At 41.6% G+C, this 27,578-nt stretch overlaps 1 protein-coding gene across 4 annotated transcripts in view; it reads left to right on the forward strand.

Moving 5' to 3' along the window:
• The window catches only part of LOC147424310 (NAD(P)-binding Rossmann-fold superfamily protein), an 89,552-nt gene extending 78,055 nt beyond the window's left edge, over positions 1-11,497 (forward strand). For 2 of the 4 annotated variants that reach the window (XM_086499924.1, XM_086499923.1), the window contains 4 exons: positions 8,408-8,447; positions 8,531-8,665; positions 8,821-8,958; positions 9,043-9,885. In XM_086499924.1, coding sequence (XP_086356050.1) covers positions 8,408-8,447; positions 8,531-8,665; positions 8,821-8,958; positions 9,043-9,355 — 626 coding nt within the window. In that variant the 3' untranslated portion in view covers positions 9,356-9,885. Of the gene's footprint in view, positions 1-8,407; positions 8,448-8,530; positions 8,666-8,820; positions 8,959-9,042; positions 9,886-10,800 lie in introns of those variants that run through there. The other 2 variants (XM_086499926.1, XM_086499925.1) reach the window with 2 other exon arrangements.
• Positions 11,498-27,578: the final 16,081 nt, after the last annotated feature.

Here is a 27,578-nt window from a genome sequence, read left to right on the forward strand (position 1 = left end):
GGCGTCCTTTAGACATCTACAAGAAAAACATGTTGAGACATAGTCGCCCACCCCTCAAGGATGTCTTTGAAATCTCCATGGACCACAAGCAAAGAAGTGAGGACGTAAAGACATTGATAATGGGACATCTTCCGGTGATGCAGACCATGCTATATAATCAAACTCCTCAGCTAATGAAGGAGACACACTACCTTGCTCTCCCCCAATAGTGCGTGCTGTAAGAGGCACCTGCGACTGAATCTCCAAAGAATTAAGAGGTTGCTGAACTAGCCTATTGTGGGGCACCTTAGACTGATCCTGAGCTGCCTCCGATTGTTGGTCCTCATGCTCTGTCTATCTTCCAGCTGCTTTCAAACATCCTCTTGATCTTGATTTGGTAACCTCTCCTCAAGTGGTCTATCTATGGGCTCCTCTCCCTCATCAATCCTCTGTCTCACTACCCATCTGTAAACAAGGAGAGGCTATACTCAACCCTGTCTACTTGCTTGTCTCTCTTTCTATATCTGTGCCCACTCATCACTATGCTACTTCTGATCACTGTGTTGGTGACTCTGGCCCTTGTAATCTCTATCATGAAGTTGCGCGGGATCGTGTTGCTGTGTAGAACTTTGCCAGGTCTTCTATGGCTGAGAGAGTTGTCCTCTCCTGCGACTAGCGTGTCTTTGCTATTGCCTTCTAGGGCAATCCCTCACTAGATACCCCATCACACGACACTTGCAAGGCAGTAATCTCGGATCTCTTTAGGGAGTCCGCAGGAAAAACCGCTCAATCTGTTCTTTGAAAGTGACCTTCTTAAACGAAGAGGTCGGTAGAAAAGAATCCCAAAACGTAAGGATTCAAATTTCGCCGATTGTCCATCCTCTATAAATTCCTTAGTCTTTTTGTTCTTATCTTCGAGGAAATCATATTGGTTGGCTTTGTAAAAGTGTTTCTTCTTTGCATAAAACATGTGATCATCGGAGTCCGAACTGTTAAAGGATGACTCCTCAATAGAACTTTTAGAAACTGGTCGGAATCTGATCTTCTTTGCCTTTTTCTTGTTCTTCCAAAACCTTGAGTCTTGCTTCGCTTCTTGCGCTTTTTGTCCTCCTCACTCGAGTCGCAAGAGGAAGAGCTAGAAGAATTGTCGAAAAAAGAGGAAGAACTCGATAGTCCTTCGAAATGCACATGCTTCTTCTGTTTTCGTGCAGCTGCAAAAGAAGATTGACGGCCCAAGTAATTGGGGTAGTCAGTCCCCTTGTTGTGCTTCTTCAGTTGCTTCTTCGTGTCTAGAAGCTGATTGATTCAGGTTTCGAAAACATCATTGAGTTCTTCTTTAGTGAACATCCTTGGAGTAGGAGGTTTCTTGATTGCCGGTTTAATTGGTGACTCAATGGCTTTCTGCCAGTGAGTATGCACTTCATCCATTGGGTGCTGGGTCAAAAATTTGGCATACTGTGGGTCCTTGGCGAACTGAAGCATCTGCTTTGCGCACTCATTAACCTACTGTCGACGTTGTATCTCCATGAGTTGATATTGCGAAGGTCGAGGTGGCCCGTACTCGTTCTCTTCTAATTCGCTTGAATTTTTTGTACTGTCTCCCGCTTCAGAGGTGGCAGATGGAGTCTTCTGATTCTTTTTGGAATCCATATGTGCCACGAGAAGAAGGATTGGATTTCCCAATAGAAGAGAAATCGGCCGTGCTCTGATACAACCATAACAAACTTGGACACCCCAAGTTTAGATTTTGTCGCGACACAAGAGAAATTCCTTAAAACGCTTCACAATTTAATTGAGTCGACATGGCCCGGTGTAGTTCCCTGCCAAGAGAGATTGGCCCCAAAGACTGATGTCCCTTTCGGTATTTCCTTTTGTATTAATCCGAGAGTTGCTAACGGGATGTTTAGTTGCTACCAATGAAGTGGAAAACATCATTTTGTTGGTGGGCAAAGGTATTTTCATTGCTATTTTTCAACACGAGTTTGCCTCTATGGTAGTCGATCGCTCTCCTCTCACCTATCATAAAATCTAATATTTTCTCATATTAAACTGATCATTTAATGTGGGAGAATAAACGGGAACAAGGGTTAGAATATAGACATGTGGATTTATCTCAACACAGGGCCAAGGTTAAAGGGGTCCATATGAGAGATGATCCGTCAAAGAGCAAGGCTAGCTAATGGAGCTTATAGACCTTAGGGTTAGCTTCATTAAAGACCTCCAAAGGTAAGTGTTAAAAGTCGTTTGACCTTAGGCAAGTTGGGGCTATGCTTGAGGTGGGAACCCGGCCCAAGCTTGAGGTGCTTGTAGTGCTTAATGACTAAGGTACTTGAGGTGCTAGGGTTGATCTTGAGGTGGGAACCTTCTCCAAGCTTGATGGGGTTGAGCTTGAGGTGGGAACCTTCTCCAAGCTTGAGGGGCTCAAGGTGTTTTAAAAGTCAACAAGCATCCCTATTCATGGGGGGGCGAGCCCTCATTGTAGGAGCATGAGAGAGAACACATACACCCTCAAACAAGTCAAGCCTTGCCTAAAGAAGCATTAGGGACACATGTCAAGTTCCTCTCCATGTTGCCCTCATAAGGTGCTTACAGCCTATTGGTTGGCCTCTCAAGGGGTCCAATGATAATTTAGCTAATTTAATTAATTGTTCATGCATTTATCAAGTCCTCTCTCTCAAAGGGAAAAGGGGGACACTTGTCCCAAGGCTAGCATGTTTGCTTGAGCCTTGATATGCACTCTACATGTGATTGGCTAGGCTTGAAGGGGTCCAATCAACTTCCAACATGAGCTACAAGGGGGGGTCGAACAAGGAAGCTAGGGGCTAGCTTGGGGGGTATACTCTCTCCCCCTCCCCCCCCCCCCCCGCACACACACACACACACACTCATTGTGTGAAGTGCAAAGTGCAGAGCTCCATCTCCTTCTCCGAGCTTGTTAAGAAGTTGAGAGCCTACACCAATACTCTTGGCTATGGAATACAAATCCAACCAAGAGCCATGCTCCAATGCTTAAGCTTGCCATCTTCATCATCATCATTATTATGCTATTATCCTATGCTATGCAAGAAGAGTGATGATAAGTGAGGAACTATTTCTTTCTCGTATGTTATTTCTTCTTCCTCTTCCCTACCCTCATTCCCCGCTAGCTCTCTCCACCTTTGAAGGTGTTTGAGGCCTTGGGACTGAGGCCGGGAATGGTTAATGGTTTTTTTACAAGATTATGTTATGCTCGTGAATCCGTCCCCATGTGACTATGAGAGAGACTACCCTAGGAGCAGAGGACCTACACATAGAGGATCCATACAAAGCTATATCACTACTTTTTACAGAGGGACTGCCGGAGGTTACCCAATCACACCCTCATTGGGGCATTCTTCTTGATCGAGCCATCCAACCGTGCCGCTCACGATGCCCAAGGATGCAAGGATCTTTACACCATAGACGAGGTCTACATTGGAAGCTACGGAGCATCATTGAGTGGCATCGAGCACGTTTCCCCCGAGAGCTGACGATGGAGGTCATTAAGGCCGTACTATAGAGACCCATGGGAGAGCTCATGGGGTGATCACCATTGTCCACTCACCCCTCCCTATATGTTTTGAGATGATGTATTATATGATGAGGATGTAGATTAGGCTTACATACCTATCCACTCTAGGTACCCTCATTTAGGTAATCTTTTGGTTTCATAGGTCATTTTGGCCTTTTAAATACATTAATTTAACATTTTATTTCATCTCTCTCTCTCTCTCTCTCTCTCTGCCAAAGAAGTGAGACTTGGTACCCTTTTGTACACATATTGAAAATTACATGCTCGAAGGCATTACATCAGCCCATAGGCATACAAGGATAACGGATTTGGTAGTGAAAAGACCCCTAAGATATTTAATGATTATAAACTTTAGGGGAACAACTACTAGTGATGCAAAGTTACAAAACATGGGTGATACAACAAAAACTAGCAGCAGGGGAGTGAGGGAAGAAAGTAGCAAAGAGCTAAAGCAAAAACAGGCCACCTTGACGTTGAGAGGAGGCCGAAAACTCTCCCAAAGAATCTCTGATAGCCAACTCCGAATCTCCAAGGTCGCATGCAGTGGCGCATCCCAAGCGAAGAGACATCGCCACCGCAAGAAGACTCTGCATCAAAAATCCGGGGGAGAGATAGTCTCTAGCCATCCCTGGCAATGATCAGCAAGACTATGACATTCTTCAACCAACAATCAAAAGCAGTATATGGTGCAAATATCAAGTCTCTCCCTCTCTCTCTCTCTAATTTTTTCAAGCACTATTGGGATTAAACAAGGATGTCCGTTGTCACCAACTCTCTTTGGTCTATGCATCGATCAATTGGAACAAATGGTACTTGACTTTATACAAGAAGAAGGCTTTGAAGAGGTTACTATTTGCAATGTGGTAGTCATGCTTTTGTTGTATGTGGATGATGTAGTGCTTCTATCACACACTTTAGAGGATGCACAAAAGCTTATGGTTGTCCTTGAGAACTTTTGCGTGCATATGTGCTGAATTTGAATGAATCCTAAACAAAGGTTATGCTTGTGAAAACCAACCATAAGGAGAAGCCATGCATTGTGTACAACAATGAGACATTTGAATTTGAGAGCTTTAAGTACCTTGGCCTTGAGGTTCCGGCCAATCACAAGTGGCATGAATGTACTATGTGTTGTTCGAAATCCGAGAAGAGTGTACTAATCATTTGAGAACATGTGCAATGGGAGAGATATCAAACGTTGAGTCTTTAAGTACCTTTTTGACACATTGGTGACACCGGTTCTTCTTTATGGAGTTGAAGTGTGGGGCGGGAGCATCTCAAATCTTCTTGGAAAGAGTTTGAGATTGTTCAAAAGCGTTTTCTTACAAACTTTCTCCAAGTTAAGACACAAACACCATATATGCTCCTACTTCTTGAGTCAGGATCTCTTTCAATTGAGGTTATGGGCATGGAAAGGGTTGTGGAGTGCGTGATAAAGATGCGTCAAAACCCCTTACATTGACTTCCTACAATTGCATGGGAAGCAAGCAAAACAGTTCAAAAGACGCATAAAAGCGAGATCTTGAGCACAGGATGGATGCAAGACATAAAGAAGTGGTTTGGGAGATGGGATGCATTATGCTCACTACATGCTGCCTGAATAGACTCCCAAGTGAATGAACCTTTTCTACAACGCCAATGTATTACGGCTTGGGAGGAATCCGGAGGGTTCATGCTTCAAACATTACACCACCCATATTGCCCCCAACTACAAAACCATGTTCTTTGCTGAAAGAGGAAACCATACTGCCCCTTATATGCTTGAGCCTATCTCCTTGTTAGCGATACACACTATCGCATCCATTAGGCTTACCTCCCACTCCCTTCGATGTGAGATAGAATGTTGGGGCAATGGAGAAGAATCAAATTGTTTGTGCACATCATGCTCACTGCAAGTTCAAGAGTTTGAGCACCACACACTACTAGAATGCTCAGGTTTTGGTCACATCCAAACTTGCTTCCCTCGCATTTTTAGCCATGACTTAAACCTACACAATCTCCTCTCCGAGCCACAGTGTGGGCTCTCCATTGCGACTCTCATCACCACAACCTTGGAGCATCAAGGATCACTCATCAGCGCCTCACATACTACATCACATGTAACTTTTGGTCCCATAGGTCATATTTGACCTCTGAGGACGATAATACAATCTATCTATCGATCTGTCTATCTCATAGTTATAGGGAATGGCCATTTTCAGATCCCCGTTCCCCGTTCTAGATCCCCGTTCCGTGTTTCAAACATGAGCGTCTGAAACAAGGAATGACATTTCATGCATGTTGCCGTTCCCCGGTTGCCGTTCCGATTTCCTGTTCCGGGTAACTATGGTCTATACCTCTCTCCATCCAGCTACAGCGGAAGATCACAGATTTCTTTCAGTCTCAGATAGAGGAGTTCGAGAGCCCCCACAGCATAACAACACCAGAGGTGTCAGAGGCATATTGCTTGATTGGGCGATAGAGTTGGGGCGGTCCCGTCGCCCACGGATGAGAGGGCCCTCTCGATATTGACGCAGACTGTGACAGAGGATCCATACCATATTGGCGCGACATAGGAGCCGTGCCGGATACTGATGTATATGTATATGATGCCTCGACTGTCAGAGAGCTCCATTGTATCAGCTCCCTTTGTCTTCCCTTTGTATCAGCTTTCACCCCACCCCTACCCACTATTTTCTTTTCAGTTCTTTGTACTTTTTGTACCGAGACCTGGTATTAGATTGACCACATGTAACCTTTTGGTCTCATAGGTCATTTTGGGGAGTACCCACAGAGCTCATTTGGGGGATCATGGCATTGTACAGATCAGTAGTAGGGCATGTACGCACCCCGGAGGGACTTTCTACACCGGTTCACTCCACTATTGGGGTGAAGCAGGGCTGCCCGCTCTCTCCTACTCTTTTCGGTATGTATGTGGATGAGGTTTCTGACTACATTGATAGCGATGGGGATAAATGTGCACAACTGGCAGGGGCATGGATTCCACTTTTGTTATATGCTGATGATATTGTGTTGATCTCTGAATCCCCAGAGGGAATTCAACGTCAATTGGATGCTTTGCATACGTTTGCCCACGAAAGTGGTTTGTCTGTCGACCTTGGTAAACCAAGGTTATGGTGTTTAATATCACCTCACAGTGGATTAGGAGGTCAGCACCGACATTCACATACAGCCAGGAGACTATGGAGTACACAGACGCTTACACTTACCTTGGAGTGGTTTTTAGCGGACCTACATTCTCACCCAGAAGAGCAGCAGAGACCATACTGACTAGAGCCCAAGCAGCATTGGGTAGATTGGAGAGGATGTGTTTGCAGGTTCAGTTTCAGGAGCCCCGGATGAAGCTCTGGCTCTATGACACCTTGGTGGCTTCAGCATTGCTCTATGGGGCTGAGATATGGGGACCTTCATTGGATCACCACGGGAGGCCGGGTCGCACAAACGGATGGGGGAACATGGAGAAACCTCTCGTCTCTATGATCTCGCGGCTCATTAGAGCCAAGGTATCAGTACCACCGTCCACGGGCCATTATCCGAGCAGAGCTAGCGGCCCCCCCACTAGTGGTGGAGGCGCTCACCAGATCAGTCTCCTTCATAAACCGCACATGGAAACTTCCCAGAGACAGATATGCTCGCATAGTACTTGAGTCCTCTCGACAGTTAGCCATACAAGGAGATACAACATGCTGGTATGGGGAGATGACATCATGGTTTCAGGCGCATGGGTTCAACATAGACAGGCTGCCACCATTCCAGTACTCATTGGATGCACCATCTCTCATTCTTACAGAGTCGGAGATCACCAATTTCATCCGCCAAGACCTGACCCAGCTAGACACTAGGAGGACATGGATACAACCAGCACAAGAATTGGGCACGAAGATGGCTTTCTACAGAGACCACCTTCTCCAGCTCACGGAAGATGGTTTTGTGACGAGACCAAGATACATGGATACCCACTTGTCTCATGGGATACGATGTGCTATTGGCCAGTTATGCACTGATCGACCGAGTGATTGAACTGGGGAAATCCAAGCGCCCACGACTGCGAAGGACTACACAGCATCGAGGGAGGCTACGACAAAAGATTCGGAGCACGCTGGCCAGGCATGCACGACGCCCGGTCAGACTACTAACCATGGAGGAAATTGATGAGATTTGCCAACGACTGATGCTAGATCTTTTGTGATTCAGCTATCCCAACAAGCCGCCCATTTTTGCTTAGTTTTTTGCTTAGCTCACATCGACCAATCTAGGATCCCATAGTATATATCTTTGTTTTGTACTGTTGTTAGGTTATTTTGTTACTCTGACTTTGTATCAGATCCGCCACCTTGTAACTTTCTGGTCTCATAGGTCACTATGGCCTTTTGAAGACGTTAATATAACATTTCATTTCATTTCATTTCTCTCTCTCTCTCTCTCTCTCTCTCTCTCTCTCTCTCTCTCTCTCTGTGTGTGTGTGTGTGTGTGTGTGTGGCACTCTCATAGTGAGATTTTGACTTTGAATGAGGGGCTGATTCTGACTTAGTTTTGCGAAGACATAACAACTCACAAAGTAACAATAAGTGTGTAAAAGTTGGCAATTTGTTCAGGTTCGAAGGTGGCAAAGTAGAATAAAACAGTTTAAAAGCTTTCAGCTTTTGGCTGACTCTTTCAGATTCCTTGGGTGTTTAGTACATTTGAAACATACGTGTGGGTAGAGAAAATGCTAAGTTAGCTGCCAGAGAATGTGTAACGTATTCGGATTTGTTGCATGTGCTGCTCTAACATAGCGATGAGTTTGAAGGTTCTTAACTTTCCCATGAAGGTTTCCTGTTGGCTGGAATGATGGGCCCAATATGCTAATGTGTGTGTTGTGGACGTGGGGTTTTGCAGGTGTTTATGGTGACTACCAAGGTCAGTGGGTCGACGAAAAGTGAGTCTGCAGACAGTCTTTTGACCCGGCTTGCCCAAACATTTACTTCTTGACTATTTTTAATTGTGTTTTCTATGCATCAGTTCTCAAACTAAACCAGTGGATAAGAGAGGTGTTGCAAGGCTCGAGGCTGAGAGGGAATGGCTACAGGTAGGAGTTGAATCAGGAGCGTGCGTTCAGGTTTTTCGTCTTGGAGGCATTTATGGACCTGGAAGAAGGTGACCTTTGCTTGAAAAAACCAGTATATATTATATTGCAATGTTTATCTTAGGTGCTTGTGTTTTTTTTGGTTGTTTGAATGGCCTTTAACCTTTCACTTGTTTGAAAGAAATGATTTACCAAAGAAATATTTCTGTGGTGTTTTCACATGTAGTGCTATCAATACTCTGCTTCGTCCAGACAGAAAATCGTCCAAACAGCGCAAAAGAGAGAGCCGACAATACACCTCACGCATTCATGTCTCAGATATTTGCCAAGTAGTTATGGCAAGCATCCAGTCACCTTGTCCTGGGTAAGTAAACACATTATATTTTTCTCTAGAACTGATGGATTGGGTGCACTCGAGTATTAATTACAGGGTTTTCATGTTCCTCAGACAAATCTACAATGTTGTCGATGATGATCCTGCATCACGAAGTGAAGTATTCTCTTATGCCAAGAGTATATTATGTGAGAGATGGCCTCAAATGAAGCATTTGGTAGAACCAACAAATCTGGAAGGATCATCAAACGTGGAGGAGGTCCATAAGTTACGTCGCAGTCCGGAAAAGAGGGTTCAAAACACACGTCTTAAGGATGACCTACAGGTGCAGTTGATGTACCCCAGCTACAGATCGGGATTAAAGGCACTAATTTATGAAATGACCGAGCAAATTGAAACTTTAGCATGTGGAGGGAAAAGGGTTTAAACCTGTCTACATGTTGATTTGTAAAGGTGGAGTTGCTACCTCACATCAGGAGTGAACTGTGAACAGCAGAGATTTCCTAATGAAGAGAACTTTGCTTTCAAGTACTGAAAAATTAGGAGGCATTGATTTCAATAGATGTGCTTATGTGTTTGTGTCTCTACAAACTATGGGTCTTCATACATGTTGAACGAGGGTGGATGGCGTCTGTTACATTTACCAACCTTGCTTAGAGCAGGGTTTGCTTAGAGCAGGGTTGGCTCAGAAGAAACTGGTTTGTAATAGCCCCCACCTTCCCCCTTTTTGGCCTGCCCCAAAGGAGTGAGGCCTTAGTTATGCCTCCCCCTTTTGATAATGAAAAAGGGGAGGTTGTGTTTTAAAAATGTAAAATTTTTTGATTGATTGGTGGAGATAGAAGTTACTCATTACAAAGACGAGCAATATTCACATCTCCACTTCATCATGGAGAGGAGAGTCGAGACTCATGAATCATTTGATCCTATCCTATAATTAATTAATAAGGGATATTATGGATATTATGCTCCTTGTCATCGAACATTGCCGCTATTGTGTGTGAGAGAGAGGTTTTCCTGCCATTGCCACTTGATCGAGTGAGGGTGCGCAACCTACAGCAGCTGAAAGGAAATAGCACCTATGCGGATCAACGCGGTCTATTTTGGGGTCATTCCATGTGCCGACATGTTGATACTATAGAAGTGGTATGCAAGTTGTTGGGCACGATTTGTGGTGAGTATCCTTGCAACCCAAGAGCACCAAATGTCTACAACCAGAGAGCATAGGCTGGAGGCAACCCAAAAAGAGTTCGTGTTGCCTTCCTGGAATTCATGAGTGCCTGTAAACATCGCTAGCGTCTTGGCATGATTTCCTTCAAGCCATCAGCTGCAACCTTTTGTAGCCTTCTCTCCTTTGACCAGTCGCACCGTTTGCACCTCTCTCTCTCTCTCTCTCTCTCTCTCTCTCTCTTTCTAGAAGGTTGTGGAGCTGTGAAAGTTGGGTCATGGTTGAGGCGGCTAGGAACTTGGAAGGGGGAACAAAAGCGGGTTCTAGAGGTTTTCCTACAATGGGATCACAGCCCTTGTGCAACATCCATTTGCATCAAATATGGGCGTTGGCCAAGAGAAGTTGGTAGTAGCTCTGGCACTTGTGCTGCGGGGTTTGATGCATGTGTGCACACAATATATAGTGGATGCAATTAAGCCTTCTTCTATTAGTGCTTTATACTTCAATGCAGGTGTTAGTGCTTTTGCAAATACTATTTACAATTGTAGCACGATGTACATGATTTTTTTTGCAGCTGAAACTACAAGAAAATGTCAAGTATAGTGCCAAGCGACCTCCCTTACACCTTGCAACCTTCTCTTTTACCTGCATCCTTCACTTGCTCACTATGTTAAGCGTGAATATGAAGCTTTGTGAAGTTGCAACAGGGTGAGACGGCGATGAAAGGAAGCAACATGCTGGAGAGTGTCAGGTTGTTGGGCACAGCCGCCGAGGTGGAGTTGTTGAAGACGATGATGTTTCAAAGAATGGCATGATGATGCTTTATACGAGGGTGCACATGCATGGAAATCCTACAACGAGGTAACTAGCCCTTGGGCAGTCATTTCCTACAACATAGATGTGTGTATTGGGACTGGCTATTGGTCTCCTCACCCATATTGGCTACGGGTTCTTTGCCTCCAACCAAAAGCGGTCATTCCCTCGCGCTTTGCCAACCAAATATCTCTAAAGTCATGTCTTCACCCATAAGCGCAAGCAAGAGACCCTTGCCATCTTGTCTTCACACACAACTTCTTCCCATTTTCCCTTTATAATCCGTTCATCACTACCATCTACAATGCTTACATCCTCCCCGCCAACTACATAGGTCAAACACTAGGGATTTTGCTAAGTTAACAAAAAACAGTAGTTTATAATTTTTATGTAGGCCTCATGTTCCCCCCCTAAGCTTAGGATACCTATTTCTCTAAAGTAGTGCATGTATTTTTGTGAGAGTACTCTTGATGGTCCCAATTCTTGATTGCAATAAGCTCAAATATTTGAGGAGACGATCCTTACAAGTGCTATGATCACTGTATTAAAACCCCATAGATGCAAGTGGCATTCTATTCGAATTGTGGGATACTTAAGTTTCTTGTTATGGTTAGCAATAAGCCTCTCTTAGTAATGGCGAGAGGGTGCATGCATGGAGGTCCTAAGCGAGCTGACCTCACATTATTTTACAAGAGTAGTGATGTATGAAGATCCATACCGTACCAAAGTTATATATAAAGGTTCTCAACAGGATTATACATGAAGAGACTCTGCAGGAGCACCTCCTTGGCCCATTATTTCACAGGGAAACACTTGGATAATCAGGTTTAATTGATAATACATGCACCAAGTGTCTAACATGGATGACAACTACACCCTTGGCTTTGACTAGCCCTCTTGTAAAAGAGAGAGAGAGAGAGAGAGAGAGAGAGAGAGAGAGAGAGAGAGAGAGAGGTCAAGGGAGGGAGGAAAGGAGTCCCAAAGAGAGGAGAGAGAGGTCAAGGGAAGGAGGAAAGGAGTCCCAAAGAGAGGAGACAGAAACGTGTCGATGCGACCATCATGAATAGTTTTGCAAATGTTCTAAGCCAACATGAAGTCCTTCCTATAGGTGATGCGATTTTTTCCAAGAATAAAGTATAAAGTACAAAGTTGGTGCGTGCATTAGCAAACTAGGAGAGAGAAATTAAGAAAAAACAGGAGGAGAGAAAGATGTGCTGCACACATGGAGACGTTCAGTCGGACGTCCGATCAAAAAGGCGCTGCCACGTAAGCCAGGCCCGCCACGCCCCTGTATGAACCAAACGGCTCCTCCGCCGGTCTCAACGCAATGAACACCCCCCCCCCCCCCCCCCACATTCACGCGAACGCAGCGACGTTTAGGTGGCGGGAAGATAACTGCACTACGTACAGGGACTGCAAAAAGCTGCAGCGGCTGATGTGGAGCTCACTGCATCACTTGAAGACTTGCACGCACTTTGCCAGCATGAAATTAGCAGCAACGACCGCAGCTTCCACCGTCTCATGTGCGCAACCAGGCAATCGGTGAGCTGCCTTCCTAGTGCCAACGAACACAGCTTCCACCGTCTCATGTGCGTGCTACAAGAGAGGATGGCCGGGTGGGGGGGGGGGGGGGGGGGGGGGGGGGGGGGGGCGTGGCTCACAGACGAAGAGGGGGAGAACGGAGAGAGAGAGAGAGAGAGAGAGAGAGAGAGAGAGAGAGAGAGAGAGAGAGAGAGAGAGAGAGAGAGAAGAGAGGGTGGCTGGAGGCTAAGAGAAGAGGGGGATTGAAGGTTGGCTGCGCAACTTGGAGGAGCAAGATGGGTTGCGAAAGCTCAAAGAAAATCCACTTATCCCTTATCCCTTATCCCTTATGGGGGAGGCAGTAATGGGTGGCAACTGGTGGTAGTGGATGACAATGTGGAAAAAAATAGCTAGCTCCACAAAGCTCGCTCCATATACATCCCTTGTTTTTCTTACTTGGACACTTGGTGCCCCTTAGAGAAAAAGAGCACTTATAAAGACAAGAAAGACACTTGAAATTTCTTGCTAATAGTAAGCGGAAGTTTTAGTTCATATGCAAGGTAATGTTTGACCCTAAGCCCCATGTAATCACAAGTGGGAGGATCAAAATACTTCAAGCATATAGCACATTTTCATTGATTGAACATTACCTTGTAGCATGAGGCTAGAATGTACAACCAGCTTAATGATGTTCCACTCCATAAAATGGCTTTGTTGACTCATTGTACAAATTTGAGAGGTTGTGGTCCATCTCTATGAACACTTACGAATGTGTTTATGAAGCAAGAACATCTTTGGTTTCTTACTCCTTTTTACTCATTTGCTTCTAGAAAATCTATCGCTGATAAGGTAAATAACCTTGCCCAAATTACTCTATGGTCATAGGATATGAGCCCTAGGGAAAAACTATGAGGTAAATACTCTATTTGTGCACATCTATAAGGTCCAAAAGTAGTTTAAAAGGTCATGAACTTGGCTAGAATCATGGGGAGGTAAGCCCACTCCAATGGAGAGCAACCCCATTGCTTATGTCATCAAGAGACTTTCCCTCTTACCTTTTAAACTCCCATATACTCTCTCTTTCTCTAACTAGTAATCTAAGTTTATCTTTTATCCACATCATTGTTATATTGGTGTCTACCCTCTCTCTTAATCTCATGATTAAGTTCACTAACTATGAATGGTAGCTTGGTGCACCCACCATAAGAAAACTCTAATCTAGGATTCTACTAATCGTAGATTTCTAACATAGTGGGTCCCTTCAATACAAATCGTAGCATCTCCTTCTTGTGATGCCCCCGACTTGAGAGTGTGCATAGACAGTTTAGATGAGGATTCCTTGATTTTGTACTTGTTAGAGCATATCCATAGTCATATAGAAGGTACATGAATGATTACAAATACTGCAAAAAAGCAAAACAATTTGATGCATAATAGAAATACTCAGAACCTAAAAGAGTATGAGTAGAAAATGATGCATCCAATTTCTTGTCCCACACAAACTTGACGCTAGCCTTTTGACATACTTTTAGCCTACTCATTTTTAGTCCTTTCCTCATCAAGTATTTCATGTATGTTTGCATCAATAATAGGATGTGTAGAGCACATTGTCATTACAACCCTTTTGTTTATGATACATGCATGTAAATACCTATGGCTTCACACGTATTGTACTTTTGTAGTGGTGTTATGTGCCTCACCATGATATGTTGAATTCTCTTTAGGCTATCCCTAATTGGACGAACACTCAACAAGCTACGAGTCCTTGGGAAGAGGGGCTAGAGAGCTTTTATTCTTGGAGTTACACCTAATTATAGGGGTCCTTAATATAGAGGTAGGGTTTTCTATGTTATGCGATTCTAGAGTCTGAGGGCCAGGTCACACCAATATAGTGTCCCAAAGAGTATCTGCATAAACTAATTTAGGGCACATGCAATTCAACAAGAATCAATGCTTGTATCAGGACCCAAAATAACAAATTCAATATAGCTTATCTCATATTCAATGGCAAATGAGGAAAACATAAGGTGTCCAAGTGATTCAATAAACGCATCAGACAAAATGTTGAAATAGTATTTGATGTTAAAAAAATGGCCGGTTGTTATACAAAAAATTGATGCAATTACAAAGTACCTTGTCTTTGTGTGATTTTTCTCTTGTAATTTAGCACAAGGTGAGTTAACAAACCAAAACATAATCTGGATGATAACCTTGATAGCTATAAGGCTAGACTTATGGAATTGGTTGAGCATGGATTTTGATGATACTTTTTCTCCCACTTGTGATATAATTATCAATCATAACACGTGCATTTGTAGCTCATAATGGTTGGAATTGACTTCAATAAAAATACCTCAAACTTTTGAATGGTGGTATGCATGAGGAAGTATATGTAACATGGCCTCATGGTTTTGTTCAAAAAGCTTAGAATAGTTAAGTATATAGCTTGAAAAAGGATTTGTTTGGTTTAAAATATTTCCTCGTAATTGGTATGAGAAGAAACAAGCATATTTCGCTACCCATGGTTTTAAAAATAGTCTAACTAGAGCAAGCTTTTTTCTATGGCTTCACCAAAATAGCTTGATAAGAAATTTTGGGGGGAGAGAGAGAGAGAGAGAGAGAGAGAGAGAGAGAGAGAGAGAGAGAGAAATAATAATAATAATAATAAGAAGAAGATGACGATGGTTTTAACATCGTAGGAAACTATCCCAAGAGACCTTAAAGATCTAACCGACGAGGAGAAGATCTATCCTGCGGGGGGGGGGGGGGGGGGAGATGCACTTGCATCACTTGCAAAGATCACCTTTCCTTACAACACTCTAGAAACATGCAATTGATGTTCTTCATTCGCCAAGGGAATCACTCATCGCTCGCTAATGAGAGGAATGCTAAAATTCTATGAAATCATCTACGTTTTCCCATTGATGCCGACTCTTAGAGATAAGGCGATCGAAATGGAGACAGATCAACGCTGGGTGGTGCTCACACCATGGGTAGACGGGATCAAACACAAGTTGCAATGATCACCTTTCCTTACAAGCCGACGCAACCTCACTCTACTCCCTCTAAATCGCACAGTGTTTTTTCCTCTTTGCCCAACATCTGAGGGTTCTTGGTGTCTGACCACTTTGACACTAAACATGCCTCCTCAACACTCTATAAACATGTTGTTCATGTGCTTCATTTGGCAAGGGAACCAATCCTCCCTCACCAATGGGATGAATGCCAATTTTCTCTAAAATCCACTGCATTTTCTCGTTAGCACCGACTCTTGGAGCTATGAGTATCCCAATGGTGTGTGATTCTCACACCATGGGTAGACGAGATCCAACACCACGTGCAACGATTATCTTTCCTTACAGGCCGGCACAACCTCACTATGCTCCCTCTGAATTACACTGCATTTTTTCCTCTTTGCCCAACAAGTGAGAGTTCTTCGCGTCCAACCACCTTGACTTGAAACATGCCCCTTCAACACACAGGAAACAAACAACCTTGATATCAAATACACATCTTCAACACAATAGAAGCATGCAAACCTTCATTGCAAGCTCTCTCTGCTCTCTCTAAATTGCACTGCAATTTTCAATCCATACAAAACTTCCAATAAATTGATCATCATACATGTAGAACAATTTTCACTACCACTTTGGTATGACAAGCACATTATCACATTAGTTCACATTACAATATCACAATCAAAACAAAGAAGAGAACATAATTGACAATACACATATGAGTGCATCAAGCAATACACATCATTACAACTTTTCAATTTCTACATCTCAAATGGTAATTGTTGTCTACTTGTATTTGTGCATATCCCACAATCAATGATCTAATGCTTTCCTTTTGTTGAGCCGTGATGCCTGTGCTTTCATTATCTTTGGAAGCTTGTCTATATACGCTTCACTACGCTCCATAATTGTGAAGTATCAGTCCATGTGGCTACCAAGCAATTCAAGAACACCTGTGTCTCCTCCATACTCCACAATCACATCTCCCTTGGTGTATACCTTAAACATTTGATACAAATAACAATGTCCATGTTCCATTCAGCCTGCAACAAGAGAAGTTGTGAGATATTGGGAGAGAGTAGAGAAAGCAATTTTACTTAAAGAAAGACTTACCTTTCAATGGTGTTCCATCTTCTTGCATGGTCCTTTCATCATCTTGAATTGTATCCAACCACATGTCCTCATCTGGTTTCAACACCACTTTAGTAGTTGGGGTTTAGTTTTCCTTGAACATGATAAGAAGAAGTGATCTTATGGTCATATTAGCATCCTTACATATTGGTCTCTTGCAAACTGTTGGGGTCCCATCGTTGCAATAGCTCCAATGACCAACAAAATTATCAATCCGGAGGGATGAGCTACCTGGCTAATAGGGCATGGAAACACTCACACGGTTAGTGAGCTAATCGTGGCAACACAAATGGTTAACTCTATGAGGTGAGCTTCTCTACCTATGGAGGAGCTAAGCCCCAATGAAGGGCAATCTCCATATCCACTTCTCTTCATCTCTAATCAACCCAATCACACACACTACGATTGCAAGACGCACACAACACTAATCCTATCATGCAACACACTGGTCGCAAGCACACACACATAGATCTATCGAGCACCACACTCCAATCAAACCTACATGCACACACTAGCAAAAGAGGGCAATCACACAAAATTAGAGAGGGATTAACCACTAATCAGTTAAGATCTAGTTAATCTAAGCATCATAGGCAATCATAAGAAGTAAGAGAGAGGCATAGTGAGAGATAATGAATCATTGATTAGTGTTAATCAAGTCTCATGAGCAAGGAGAAGCTCAAGGACTCCATAGCCACACACCTCAAGAGCTCTCACCAAAGAGTGCTCTCAACAAATGACTTGAGAACCCTAATTTCTTTTATACACTGTCTTATATACCTAGGGTAAAAATATACAATGTCCGGGCACCCAAGGCCTTTAGGGCTCACCACTTACTGAATTTGCAACCTAGGCAAAATAAGTGACCTATTCTTTACAACTTGGAACTCCCATTGAGCCCGTAACACATTAAAATATTACAATGGCTTGAAATAATTCGAGAATTTACAATACGTGACCATTTTGGGAAAATGTGAAAAATGTGTAACTCCCATCTTTACTGCTTATTTTGCATTCATCCTCGATGTGAATTCGTACGTCTTCGATCTTTAGCAGCTTCTGTTAACTGACGTTGACTCAGTTAACATTCCCCCCTTCCTATTTTAGTGCCCGTCCTCGGGCACTGTCGAAAAGTGTTCGTGGAGGCAAGGGAAGGTTTTGATTAGTTGTTGATGGGATGATATTCTTCATTTGTCGTTGGATTTGTTGATGAGGTTCAATTTTCTGCAGCATCTTCATTGGTCCGACTATGTCTGATGTGAGAGACGATGTTGCATTTGTCCGTTGTAATCGCATAATGATGAGGCTGATGTTTATTTATGAAAAGTATGTACAAGGGAAGTAGAATGATGGGGTTCTAAATTAGGGTCTATAACCTGGATGACCAAAGGGAAAAAACCCAGTGGGAAAAAAGTGCCTTTGAGATACGCGCACTATTGGAGTACTTTTTAGCATGGAAAATATTAATAAAGTACTCAAGGGATTATTTGCTGATAGATATGGAAATAAAAAGGCAGCAAATGTGAGAGGGTAGCATGATGGAACATAGGTTTGCCTGTTGTAGTCCACTCAAGGTGCATAAGTGGAAGCAAAAAAGAGTGTCTAATGTATATGTCCAATGGTGGGACATCCTATTTATGCATACACAAAAATGCATGGAAAACAATATGCTGTGCAAGAAAGATTTTGAGGGGATCTTCAGAAAGATGGTGTATCTATAAAAGCATATGACATGGCTTTGCAAGCTGGCACCCCTGTAAGAATGGTTTTTGTTGATGAGGATATGTGTTCTCATCTCACTGTGCAATGTGCGTGAGATTTGGACTCTACTGCACTCCACCGATTGTAAGTTAATAGACTTCGACTCTTATGCTCATCTCATCCAGCATGAGCGACACGACTTAGATATGCTCAACTCTTCCAGCTTGAGTGTAAGCCTAATAACTACGACTGTTAGCACATAGTTTAATATGACTTGAAGCTTTGGGTCTAATGCTTTGCTCATTTTATGGCTCAGCAGCTCGACTTTGACTATGCCAAAGAGTGTTTTTTACACCCCGGCGACTTGAATTTTTACATTCTTGTGCTTACTACAAACATTTCATCCGGTAAAAGTAAGCTTGAATCCTCAAAAGGAGGATTAGTGAAGGACCAAGATGGCATTGAAGGTTTCTTTTGCCATACCTGTTTTATCTTCTTTGAATCTGCATTTGCGTTGGTTGGGTTGTCCTTATTTGACTGTGAAGACTCCATTATCTATTTGATTCTCCAAATAGGCCTGTTGTAAGGAGTCTTTGATGTTGTTGTAGGTCTTTGTTGGCTATCGACATTTGGATTTTGACTAGGAGCATTAAAAGACTTAGGAATCCAAACCTGTTGATGACCTTTGTATCTCCTTTGTTGACTTTGCTTTGATATAGGTCTTGTTGAGCTCTTGAGATCTTCATGTAGGTTTGGTGTAGTTGCAGTTGGCTTGTGGTTGACTGGTTGCCAAATATTTTTATATCCTGTGTATAATCCTTGTCTAAGAGGAACATTCTTTGAGATCTGTCTTTGTTCTATATCCTCTTGAAAGTTGTGGTAGACTTCTGTTGTATACCTGCTTCTTAGGTACCCTAGAATATTGTCGATGTTGATACCTTGTGGGCCTTCCTTCTTGGGAGGGACTTGAAGTCACTTCATATGCCCTAACCTGTGGTTTTGGTACCCATATCTGTCCGTTGCCTCCACATTACTCATGTTCTTTTAAGCTCCATTGTGATGCTATCCATTCCATGTGTTTGTCTTCATGTGTTGATTTTCTGTCCTTAATCCAAACTGGATCATTGACTTTAACTAAATTGCTCTGAACAAACACTTGCTTGACTTACCTTCGCTTTCTTGAGTACTTTGGTTGATGTATCTTTGCTTTTCTGGGTGTCTTCTTAGAGGTTTCAATTGGGTCAGCAATTGATTTGAAATTTTGAAAGCCTGAGTTGCTCGAAGAAGCTGATCCATGAGGATTCTTTGATGTAGAGGCATATGCTGTCACACCTTCTTTGCTAATCTGTCGAAGTTCCACCTTAGCTTTAACTTTGTCTGTTGATTCGACTGGCACTGTCTGATTGATCTTTGGGATTCCTATTTCTTCTTGGTTGTCTGCAACCCCGTTCTTCTTAACTTCTGGCTTTGATGGCATTCTCTGCTCAATAGCTTCTGTGGTTGCTCTTTGTTCTGTTTGATTTGCACTTGCTATTGCCTGATTTGCTTTACGCTCTTTTGAAGTTTTGTTTGATGGAGATGAATGATCTTCAATATGATTTTCTTTGATATCAATCTCCATGTCAAATGTGTTTGAGGACTTTGTGCTGTCGTCCGTGGGTGACCAGTTTCGGTCTTTATTCTTTGCTGTCTGTGATGACTCTATCATGTTTACATTCTGTATCTCTAACATCTTCTGGGCCATTGGCATTCCTAATATGATGTCGTCTGGTGTATCTTTTGTTGTGATCACATAGAATTGAGCTATGATGATCTGTGAACTTACTTCAATGGTGGTGGAGACGATTCCACAACATTCTGCTTGTTTGTTTCCACATATGCTCACAAATTCAGGAGCATCTTCCAGCTGTGGTTGGGCACATCTTTTCCAAGTGTGAAAGGACATGAGGTTCTTATCTAACTGAAAATCTACCTTTACTTCTCTTGACAGCTTTTCTTCGTTTTCACCAATAATGTTGCACTTGATTGTCTCAGGATTTGTGTCTGAATTGACTGCTTTTGTTGTGGTAGCGTCCTTGAATTGAACTTTTTCTTCAACTTCTTTGCTTCGACCACCTGCTTCAATCAATGTCGACTCGTATGACTGTTATACTGCACTTTTTTGCAATTGCTGAGCATTGTCCACCCGCATCTGGTTAACCCTTGATCTTAATAGATCCATTGTACTCTCTGGCAGAATCTGTCTCTTTGGAGGAGATTTTGGTGGTGACCTTTGTGTAGATTTCTAAACATTAGCTCCCATTGATTTTGAATTTTCTGTCGCCTGTTCTGGAAGCTTGAGGCTTTGCATCATCTTCAGATAGTCTTTGACTTTAGTCATACCATCCATAGGGGTTTGTACAAGGCCATGATCTTGCTGATATTTGTTACCATGTGCATCTTGATATGCATATGTGAGCGTGATCACATGTAACTGCTTGAACACTATGGGCTTTGTCGGCTTTTGACTTTGATTTGTGGAGATCAGCTGAAACTTATGTCCTTGATGATATTCATAGAAGCATTTGTCTGCAGATTTTGATGGAATCTGGGTCAATTGGAAACTTCTAACAACCATATGATCTTTCAAAGGTTTCTTCCTTGAAGGGGTTTGCTGGCTAGAAGCTCTAGGGCTTCTAACTGGTGTAACATTTCTTGGTACATGAGTTGAGCTTGATGGATTTACAGCTCCCCCCTTCCTAGGGTGATCACTATAGGGTACTTCATTGTAAGAGTTTAAAACTGTTTGGCATTGGTTTAGTCTCACCTTTTGGGACTGTGAAGGTACACTCTGGGTAGCATTATTGGCATTTGGCATCTGTAACCCTTCTACATAGTTTCCTATGTATCTTTGTGAAACATGAAAAACTATTCCCCAAGTCAAGCTGTAGATAACATTATCTTTGCCCTGATATTGTCTATCCCACAGGTCTCCTATGATATGAGCTTCTGTGGTTTCAAGACCCAATGCATCATAGATGCTAGACTCTAGTCTATATCTACGACTGTTTTGGTCAAAGTATATGTTCGTTTGGTCACAACATCCGAAGCTTGATTTTTGATGGAGGAGAGTTGGCTCTGAACAGATTTCTGAGTTCACTCGGGTAATATCCTTCAGCTCTAGAGAGGATGGGCTATAATAGATTCTTTCTTCTGAAATGAACTATCCTTTCTGATCTATCACTGAACATACTTCTAAGAGATGGTATGTGGACCGTTCAAACACAGGTTGACCCTTTTTGTAGAGTTTCCCTTTTTGGTCTACATAGTGTGCATATGAATGATGCGTACCATACAAAGCTAACTTCATTCTGTCTTATGTGTCCCTTTGACTCATGAATGATTGCACACTTGTGTTAGTGGATGCAAAATCATTTGCAAATTTAACAGTCTTTTCAACCTTTGGTGATATCTCGACACCTTGACTAAATTCATACAAGAATTTGTTGTTCAAAGAATTAATTTTAAGCTTTTCAGGTGCCTGTGCATCCTTATGCTGATTTTGAATTTGCAATGCTTTCACTGGTGCTTCTAATGTTAATGCAGAATCATCTGGTTGCATTAAAAGTGACAAGTTAGTTTCACTTACATCGAGATTCGCATTTCCAATTTGCTCTGTACATTGCTTGGCGGTTGATATGTCTCTATTGTTTGGATTTCTTGGACAATCTTCAAAAAAATATCCAGCTTTTCGTCCACAATCTGAGCAATACGCCATGACTGGTGGTATTTCAACTGGCTCTGTCATGTCAAGCTCTAGCTGAGAAGTTTTTGCTTCTATGCTTGCCCAGTTGTCAGCATCTTCTTTTAAAACACTGAGCATCAAGCTATAGATTGCTCCATCTTCACCTTTGTACTGTCTTTGGCTTGGTTCCCCAATTAGATTGGCTTCAATTGGTTGATCTGTTGGATCTTGCAATTGTGGCTCTCGACTGTAGATTTGACCATTGTAATCCATGTACAATGATCCTGATTGCATATGCACCAATTGGATGCTTTGCGGACATGTGCAGATTTCTGGATAACCACTTGGGTTGATTTTTTGCACTTCTATATGCACTTCATCTTTGAGCTTGCAATACCTGGCTCCACTGAAGTCTGTGAACTCCTAGGAGCTCTCTGAATCTGGCTTTACTTTGATCAATAGGATCTTGGCTTCTGTGTTGCTTTTGCTACTCATCAAGTATCTATGGCCTTCTGAATCTGCATATAAGACTTTATCTCCATTGTAGCCATAAAGCTGTAAAAATCTGGTCGGTTGCAGTTGTGCATATGTTGCCACTTCTACTAGCATGCTCTGTTGTACTTGAACTCTTAGCTCGATTTGAGTCCATGTTGAATGGTTTTGTAAAAACTGTCTGCTATGAGATTTTGGTATTGATTAGCAGAATTTCTCCTGCTCAGTTTTTATAAAACTGCTTGTGGCAAAGCACTTCTGTAATTGACTGCTCTTCAATCTCAGAAGAGGTGATTAACTCCGCTATTGGTCGATTTTAAACTTGATTTTGACAAATTTAGAAATTGTCTACCCCTCACAGCTTCGAGTTGACCGTTTTCAGTTTTTTTTTGGCTGATCTCTGATTTGGATTTGAGCAGTTTGCTCGGTGTGATTTTTGGCTTGCGGTGTTGCTCGATGTGCGATACACTACTTCCTGCGTTTTGGTTTTTGCTTTTCTGACGCTTTCTGGCTCGTTTTGGTTTTTTTTGTCTTTTTCTGGCACTTTCGACGATTTTCTTTTTATTTTTCCTAAAATTTTGAACTTCCTTAATTTTTTAGTATTTTTACGTTTTTTTTTGGAAAAGTTTTGATTTTATATGATTTTTTTTGAGAATTTTCGAATTTTTTTGATATATTTTGATTTTTCGGATGTTTTGAAATTTTTGTGAGTTTTTTACAAATTATTATGCTTTTTTGATCACTTTTGATTTATCTGTGAATGTTTTTGATTTTTTGGTGAATGTTTGGTTTTTTATTGATTTTTCCTATGTGCTATTGATTTTTTGTGAATTTTTCTAATTTTTTGGGATTTTTTTTGAAGGTTTTATGAATTTTTAGATTTATTTTGATTTTTTTGATTGATTTTGGATTTATTGTGAAATTTTTACTATTTTTATGATTTATCTGTGAGATTTTTGGGTTTTTAAAGATTTTTTGTGTTTTTTATTTTTGTGTGAATTTTTCTAATTTTTTCATGAATTTTAGGATTTTTTTGAGGTTTTTACTTTATTTGTAATTTTTTTAAATTTTGATTTTTATGAGTTTTAAATTTTTTATTAGATTTTTATTCTTGTTTTTGTTTTTTTGGTGATTTTCTATTAGTTTTCTATTTTTCTTTTTATTTTTCTATTATTGTGTGATTGTTCAAGCCTTTTTTTATTTTTTATAATTGAATTTTTGTTTATTTATTTATTTAACAAAAATTAACAAAAACAATACCTGCCTCAGCCTGACACTGCTGCTTTGATTTCGGTGGCGCGCAAGTCTGCCTATGATTGTGGGTACCAGTCCTGAGGGGGTACGCAGTCCTGGACGAAACAGGTGCGCGCGCGTACAGGGCAGGGAAAAGGAGATGATGTGGCAGGTGCTACGCGACAGGGCAGGGAAAAGGAGAGCGTCGCACGCGCGTGTGATAGCCTGGCCGAAGCGAGAGCGAGAGAGTGAGTGAGTGAGAGTTGCACGCGGGTTGAGGGGAGAGAAAGTGGGAGAAAGAATAAGGGAGAGAGAGAGAGTGAGAGAGAATAAATTTTAAAAGAGAGAGTTAAGAGGGGCAGACAGAGAGGGTTAGTGAGAGAAAAAGGGAGAGAGTGGAGAGAGAGAATAAGAGAGTGTGTGTGAGATGCCATTCACGCGCCAGCCAAAGCAAACTCGAATTCTTTCGTTTTTTTGTCTGAAAACCGGGATTTTTAGGATTTCAATCGGTTAAAATACATTAAACCTACGTTTTTATTCTATCTTTGGGTTCACGCACTGCCCCGAAAGGCAGAGAGAGGAAGTTAGAGAAGAGAGAGCGGGTGAGGGGGTGTGTTCATGCGGAACGGGAAATAGGGAACAGCCGGCGAAAAGAAGAAGATTTTTTTAACGTCGTAGGAAACTATCCCAAGAGACCGTAAAGATCTATCCGACTCGGAAATTTATTATGCGTCACAAGGCACGGTATCGAAGCTCGAAACCCGCTTTCTTTTTTTTATTTTTATTTTTTTATTTTCAAATTTCCAAAAAATGCCAAAAATGACAAAAAATTAGTCGAAACTTCAAAAAATCACCAAAAATTTCCGAAATTCGCCAGAAAAATCCAAAAAATTAATGGAAATTTCTAGAAACCTTTGAAAATCATAGTCATTCACAACCAAGCATTTATGACACGCAAAAGCACACCGAAAATAGCAGATTTTATCCAAAACGTGATTTACGACACAAATATCAACCCAGCTCCCGGAAATAGCAAAACGCTCAAAACTCGACCACGAAGAGCACAAATGCGGACAAAATGATGCCATAAATACGCACATACAAAATAGCTCGTGAAGATCGCAAAAACAAATTTTTATGGAATTATCCAAAAATTAATGCAAAAATTAACAAAAAATTACAAAAATTATCCGAAAAATATCCAAAAAATTTCTACAAAATCTCCACACATTGGGGAATGGTGAAACCAAATAAAATTACGAGAATCACATCAATTCAATAGCCAACAATTTTATCAGTAAATTCAAGACTAAGCAATTAAACCTACAAAATTATCGATAAAATTAAGTAAAAAATTGATGCAATTAGAGTGTGTAAATCCCTCTTTTAAGCACAAAAATGTAGCATTTAATCATTACACACATTATTTATGCAATCAAAACATTGAATTAACCATGCAAATTAAACACTTTTTTAGGCACACACACACACTAAAAAATTGGCAGTTTTTACCAATCTTTAGGTCCGCACACAAAAGGGTTAAATTTGTCGGATTTGCAATGTGATTTCACAAATCAATAGTTAGGCTTGAGCACAACACACATCAATCATGACAATTCACAAATCATAACGCACACGTTGATTTCTAGGTGCTCAAACATGGGCAAAATAGTGCACACACACCTAAAATTAGCATACACACACTCAATTAAAATGCACACACACTTGATTTTAGTGCACACACACTTGAAATTGACCATCCAAGCATGCAATTAACTCAATTAGACACCCAATAAGCAACACACATTCATCAATTAGCAATTGAAACTTATCAAATTCATGCGCTGCCAATTCTTAAAAATTTCGGCATTACGACGGCGTGAAAATGAAAAATCGTAAAATTTTCAATCCACAACATCAACATTGCATTAAATCAACATAGCATAGCATTACATTGCATCATGGTGGTATATCTACATAATTCTACATATCTCTAGATTCTAGGGAGGTTGAGAATACCACCTTAATTACCTTTCCGTTGAAGATCAATTGAATGGCCGAATGCTCCAATCCTTCATAGCACATTAGTAAATTAAAAAAAATCAGTCAAATTAGCAAGGGGTTAGTGAGAAATTAGAGTGTGTAAACACACAATTGGCAAGATATGGTCAGACATTAGGGAATTATGAACACAATGCTTCATGCACACACATTCAAAATCCACAAAAACATAAACACACAAGTGAAATTAGTAGTGAAATTAGTGAGGGAACGCATTTGTTTATGCCACAATTACAGTAGCGTAGGCCATCGTCCTCGATAGCGGCGCCAAATGTGGGGTTGGGGGGGGGGGGGGGGTTCCATCGTTGCAATAGCTCCAATGACCAACAAAATTATCAATCCGGAGGGATGAGCTACCCGGCTAGGGCATGGAAACACTCACACGGTTAGTGAGCTAATTGTGACAACACAAATGGTTAACTCTATGAAGTGAGCTTCTCGGACTATGGAAGAGCTAAGCCCCAATGAAGGGCAATCTCCATATCCACTTCTCTTCACCTCTAATCAACCCAATTACACACACTACGATTGCAAGACGCACACAACAATAATCCTATCATGCAACACACTAATCGCAAGCACACACACATAGATCTATTGAGCACCACACTCCAATCAAACCTACATTCACACACTAGCAAAAGAGGGCAATCACACAATATTAGAGAGGGATTAACCACTAATTAGTTAAGATCTAGTTAATCTAAATATCATAGGCAATCATAAGAAGTAAGAGAGAGGCATAGTGAAAGAGAATGAATCATTGATTAGTGTTAATCAAGTCTCATGAGCAAGGAGAAGCTCAAGGACTCCATAGCCACACACCTCAAGAGATCTCACCAAAGAGTACTCTCAACAAATGACTTGAGAACCCTAATTTCTTTTATACACTGTCTTATATACCTAGGGTACAAATATGCAATGTCCGGGCGTCCAAGGCCTTTAGGGCTCACTACTTACTAAATCTGCAACCTAGGCAAAGTAATTATGTGGCAAAGAAACATCAAGAGGTGCATCTCGTATTAGGGAACACTTCCTTGGATCAGGGAATGGAACAACTAATAGGTCTAATGGAGACATCTATAATGGTGTAGGTCATGAGAGTGCTACAAAACGATTGGGAAAGTTGTTAGGAGGTGTAGCCAATGCAAGGCGACCTAGAATGCTGACTCCAAGCCGTTATGCTTCAGAGCACCAAGGCAGTGTTGCCTCAACACAAGGCATACAAAATAGTGGTGCACCCTCCATGCCAGCCAACACACACACACACACACACACACACACACACAAAGAGCTAGCACTCAAGATGGATCGCTCGAGTACCAATTTGCAATGCATAGAATGAGGCAAGTAAGTCTAGAGAAAAGATTTTGATATGCTCTTGAAGAGGCACAATCTGCTCTTGCACAAGCTATCTATTTTACAGGCAGCTCTATGTTGACGGTCACACAAGAGTCATGGAAGCATGCATGGAAGAAGATCAGTGAGTATGGGGCAAGTTTTTCCCCTCCATCATATCATCAAATGGCCATCATATCATCAAATGCTGACAACATTCTTGGATAAATGCTTTGTAGACACCCAAAAAGAAGCTGATAGATTGATCTAAAATCAAGTGATCAAACAGGATACACTATCGTCAGTGATGGATGGTCAAATGTCCAACGTAGGCCACTAATTAATGTGATGCTATTCAATCCTCAAGGGGAGTGCTTTATTAAAATCGGTTGGCAGCTTGGGTGAGATAAAATCAGGGAGCTATATAGTTGATATAATCATAGAAACAATTCAT

The sequence above is a fragment of the Adiantum capillus-veneris genome, chromosome 25 (assembly GCF_014529385.1).
Source record: "Adiantum capillus-veneris isolate H3 chromosome 25, ASM1452938v2, whole genome shotgun sequence".
NCBI classification, from domain to species: domain Eukaryota; kingdom Viridiplantae; phylum Streptophyta; class Polypodiopsida; order Polypodiales; family Pteridaceae; genus Adiantum; species Adiantum capillus-veneris.